At 35.6% G+C, this 5339-nt stretch overlaps 1 protein-coding gene across 7 annotated transcripts in view; it reads right to left on the bottom strand.

Moving 5' to 3' along the window:
* The window catches only part of LOC107604678 (WAT1-related protein At3g28050-like), a 4502-nt gene continuing 1254 nt past the window's right edge, over nt 2092-5339 (bottom strand). For 3 of the 7 annotated variants that reach the window (XR_001612335.2, XR_001612336.2, XR_002348963.1), the window contains exons 2-5: nt 5066-5197; nt 4893-4957; nt 3949-4052; nt 3684-3836 (exon numbers count right to left, since the gene is read on the bottom strand). Coding sequence is in view for 1 of the 7 variants with exons in the window: in XM_016306324.2 (XP_016161810.1) it covers nt 2971-3040; nt 3157-3350 (264 nt within the window). In the remaining 6 variants the exon portion in view is untranslated. Of the gene's footprint in view, nt 3041-3156; nt 3837-3948; nt 4053-4892; nt 4958-5065; nt 5198-5339 lie in introns of those variants that run through there. The other 4 variants (XR_002348965.1, XR_002348966.1, XR_002348964.1 and 1 more) reach the window with 4 other exon arrangements.

Consider the following 5339-nt stretch of genomic DNA (forward strand, 5'->3'; position numbering starts at 1 on the left):
GACAATATTGCTCTGTTACCAACAAATTGGAAATATTACCTATGTTCCTTATGCAATTGATTTGAAGATCACAACCATTCATACCACTTTGACCCTGATGGTCCGATCATAAATTGGTGCTAGCTAACAATGTCGGCATTGCCTCCATGGGTTAACCCAAATGCAACCATTCTTTTTTATAGCTCTAATTATCTGACTAACCGAAACTACGACAAGAAATTCGCATAGGCTTCTCCTCCCACTTACTCAACACCTTCATAGCCTCACATCCTCTCCAACTAAAAGAAAAAGAATATATTTGAATCCCAACCCGCCAATTTTTGCCCGAAATAGTGCAACCCTTACCACTTACTACTTAACCATACTATACCAACGACTTTTTCCAAAACCTTTTATCCATCGAACCCCTTCAATGGACTCTAGATTATCCCCGTACTATCACTGTGTCTTCGACGGATGGATACCTGGCATATATACCACCATTGAAGATGTCCATGTCTAGATTGAAGACTACGAGAATAGCGTTTGGTGGACTTACGATACAATAGACGAAGCGGATGAGGCATGGCAGGTATATTTTGGTAGAGGCAACCATGAGCATGGAAAGTGGCGGCTGGATAACGATCTTGCACCTGAACTCGTTGCTACGAACGACTACCGTGCTTCCCAAATGGTTGCATTGAAAGCTTTGCATAAATGTTACAACCTCGAGCGACACCAGCTGCCACCAATACAACTCCGTCGTAAGTACCCTAACCTATTGTGTTTCTCTTTCCACGTAACAACTCCCGTGCACCTACTTATCTTTACTTGCCAATCCATATTCTTTCCCTTTAGCCAACGAGGTGGTCCCTGAAAAGCCAGATCGCGAGCCTTTGTTGGCGGTAAGCATGAGGGACTGGGTGAGAAAAGCTTGTGACTCACTAGATATTCCTCCTCCAATATACAGAATCATTAGGCAGACAACACCACATGACTGAAGATGTTATCGACACCTCGCCCTCTGTCGTCCCCTCCGGAGCAACGGATGCCTTGGTGGTGTCTGGCAGATACGCATACGACATCGACACAAGCCACGAGGACGCGGCTAGGCTATGCCTTCGTGTCCTATCCGAGGTTCTTGACACATTCGTTGATGACTACAACTATGACCTCTTGGAGACGTGGAAAACAAAGTACATCAACTTGGCCCAAGAGCTTTGCTCCCTACAATCTAGGCTTAACGATGTCCCTAACACCAAGGATGCACTCTACGAACGTATATTCGACCTCGACCAACTCCGACATCATCGCGACAACGGTGCCAGTTGTAGTAACCCATGATGGACGGTCTAGGCACCAGACCTACACCCAGAGACCGCCGCTCGTGACGTTTCCAAGTGCCGATTCCAGTAAAATTATCTGCCGTTGCAAATGCCTTAGCAATCCTTTCCATATCGCATTGTACTCTTGTTAATGAACTAATGTTACTTACCTTTTCATGCAGTTAATTTACTTTTTGATCATGCATTCTACCTTAGTTGTTACATCATTAAAATAAATTCCACTACCCACACCAGAGACTTGGAATGGCTTCCCACTAACCATGCTTTCGCTTATATTTCTTCATCTCAATGAAGATAACAATGAAAGATAACTATTTATTTTAAAAACTCAATATCATGCCCAATAATTAACTACAAGAAATTACCGGAATAGCGACCGATTTAATGACCGATTTTTCTTGAAAATTGGTTGCTAAACCCTTAGCGACCGGTTTTAGTGACCGATTTTTGAACAAGGCCACCAAACCTTCACCAAAGAGTATCGGTCGCTAAATCAGTCGCTAACATAACCGGTCGCTAAATGGTGACCAACTTTTCGGCCGCTAAATCGGACGCCATGAAATCGGTCGCTAATGCCTGATTTGAAAATCTAAAATCGGTCGCTAAATTGGTCGCTAATTCCTGAACTAAATATAAATTGGTCACTAAATCGGTTGTTGTTCCTAATTTTATAATTATAAATTTTTACTAATTCCACATTTACCACTATTAAAACTTATTTTCCATAAATAATTATATTTCCACAAAATTTAAAAAGAATCAAGCATAGATTAATTTTTCAAATAAATACCAAAATATTCACAATGTCTACATAGAAATATAGAATTTAATATATTGAAAATTCTTAAATACATCAAATTTTATGATCCACATTATAGGCTAAAACATGATAAAAATAATTCATGAACAACATAACTATGCTCTATTTAATATCTACTTAGACCAAGCAACTGTATCTATCTCAGCTTGTACACTCTGGTATAATTCGAGCTTCTTTCGAAGGCACCACGTCAAAAATTGGTATGCTTTTTTACTTTCCTTCCTCATTCTCTCTGATGAATCAACAGCTACAAGAAGGAAATATTCAGAATAGATTTGATAGAGTTCGGCTGCAAATTAACAATAAATTCAGCACACAACATTCTCACACATGTTGCTCTTTCTTTTAATTTGATTTTTTTTCATATATTCAATTTTGATTTTTCTTAATAGGGCACTTTGCGATAACACTAACACTACTGAATGTATCTAATGTCTGTAAAATCAAATTTAGTTTCAATTTAAATGTCTCAAAAGTGATCCAAAATAGCTTCCTGAAAACAAATGATTGCTTTATAACTATACTGTATCAAAACTATGATTTTAATCATTAAGGAAACTATATGGTAAGAAACTGGTAACTAAAACAATGTTGCCTTCACATCTACGTAGTTTCAAATTTCACAAAAAGGTTATACATATATATTTGTAATTTAATAAATCTAATCTATGATGAAAAATCAATGACTTTAAATACTATGCATTTTACTTTCTAAAGTGCAACCAGCAGTTTAAAATTAAAGATCCAAATCCAATATTCTAATACCAAAAGGGCATAACAATTACTTTGATCATACTTTAAAGTAATAAAGCTAGAGTGCCTTCATTACTCTATGATCCCAATAAGGACAATTTTGGAAAGCATGGAGAAACCGAGTGGAAGAACCACTCTTGATCTGCAAACAGAAATGAACAAAACATGTAGATAGATATATTATATCATGTTGATGCGAGAGCATAATAATTAACCATATGATCAATTTGGAACAAGAATAATTTAATAAATTCTAACCTTTTGGAGATGAAAGGTGCAGGAATAAGAACAATAGTAGCAATAGCATAAGCATATGAAACAAACACATGGTTGTTCATGCCTTTATTGGTAGCTGCTTTGAACAAAGTGAGTAACCCCATATCATTGCACTCTATATCAATAAGCAACAAGATTGGAAGTAGATTCTTACAGAAGGACAATCTTCTTGCCATAATTATTATGTATCTCTTTATGACTTTGATTTCCTCTTATTTTTGGTCTCCGAATGAAGAGCACAGCAAAAAGTTCAGTTGATCAGTGAGAACAACCATCATATTGTCAAATATTTGAATCAACCTTCTTAAGGAAAACAAGATAACTGACCATCATGTTGTCAAATATTTCCCTTCTATTCTTAACCAACCATTTTCAGGAGGACATGCTTATAGTACAAGATGAAATATTTGGCCCTGTGATGTCACTAATGAAATTCAAGTAAGTTACACAAGTTACTGCTTTATGTTTTCTTTGTACACTATTACTATTACAATAATGGATGGAAAATTGAATTGGATATTGTAAACACAATGTCCAGATCCATTCGTACAGGCATTGTTTGAATCAACTGCTATTTCATATTTGGGAGTGACATTCCTTATGGAGGGTATAAGCAGAGTGGATTTGGAAGAGAATATAGAATGCAAGCACTCTACCAGTACCTGCAACAGAAATTTGTTGTAACTCCAATTTACAACTCTCCTTGGCTTTGAATTCAAGGTCTCTTCTATTAAATAAAATGGATCAGATGAAACTTTTTGAAGCTATGTATACCTTTCTTAACACATAAAGTTCCCACTTTATGAAACTTATTGTTCCACCTTTGGTCTCGTGGTGGCTCACTAAATGCATGTCTTCATTAATTCAACTGTTAGTACCTGAATTATATTATTTTATTACAATGTTATTCTTAGGAAAACAAACAATTTAATTAATGGAATTTTCATATGCAAATTAATGTAATCTCCAAATTTTAAAATCAAATAAGTCATAATAACATTACTCTACAGCAAGATCTCATTACACTATCAAACTTTTGTTTAACACTTTTTCCCTAAAATCACACACGTTAATGTTCCCTTCCATCATATCAGATATTAAACAACAGATCCTGATCCAGAACAAAACATAACACAAAGCACTGTTATTAAAGCACCTAAGAGAATAGTATATGATAATTAAAGGAGCAGTGTAGAATTTACCATATAACTAGTGTACTATTCTCTTTTCATTAAAATATACACAGAATGAAATGGCATGTCAGCATTGTTTATTTATTTTTTCTTCTTATAAAAAACAAGAATCAAAATTATCTTCTAACTTGGAAAGAGTTTCCTATTTACTTCAGTGAAAGTTTTTAAGAAGTCAATGTTGCTACTCTTTATTTTTGAAATGTCAATCCCTAGTTTTTGTAAAAATTTATTCCAATAATTAATCATAGTTATATAGAAACTGAATCAAATCCCAAATAAGCAGACTGATATGCAAATCTATAATTACAAGGTTATGCATTATGGTTGGCCCATCAAGAAAGATCATATATGCAAAAATGAATAAGGTAGAAATCATTTACAATTTATTATTTTGTTTAGATAAGGAAGCCAGAAATCAATAACACTATTTGCCATATTTTGAAAGCTAAAGAAAATCAACAACATCAATAAAATTCACACTTTGCTTGTCAAATTACACAGTATGAGAACAAGAAGCAAACTTACAAAATAGGAATTGGCTTAATAACTCCATAGAATGACTCAACAACCCTAGCTGATCCTCCCCGAACCTTCACCATACACAAGAATAAAGCCAACAAAACCATGAATTAAAGCTTCAATAAAATACTAAGTATAAAGTTTGCGTATTTTTGGTGTAGCGAAAGAGAAGGGTGAACCTGCATGTTGATGGATCCTTTAAGTGTAAGGCGAACTACATAGTGGGAAATTGAAGACTACGTTTTGATGATGATTTTGCCTTCCTGTGCTTCCTCAAGTCAAATTCCCAATCAATAATCGATTAAGAACATCTGAGAGAGAGAGAGAGAGAGAGAGAGAGAGAGAGAGAGAGAGAGAGAGAGAGAGAGAGAGAGAGCGGAGAGAAGGAGAGAGAGAGAGAGAGAGAGGGAGAGAGAGAGAGAGAGAGAGAGAGAGAGAGAGAGAGAAAGAGAG

The sequence above is a fragment of the Arachis ipaensis genome, chromosome B06 (assembly GCF_000816755.2).
Source record: "Arachis ipaensis cultivar K30076 chromosome B06, Araip1.1, whole genome shotgun sequence".
NCBI classification, from domain to species: Eukaryota; Viridiplantae; Streptophyta; class Magnoliopsida; order Fabales; family Fabaceae; genus Arachis; species Arachis ipaensis.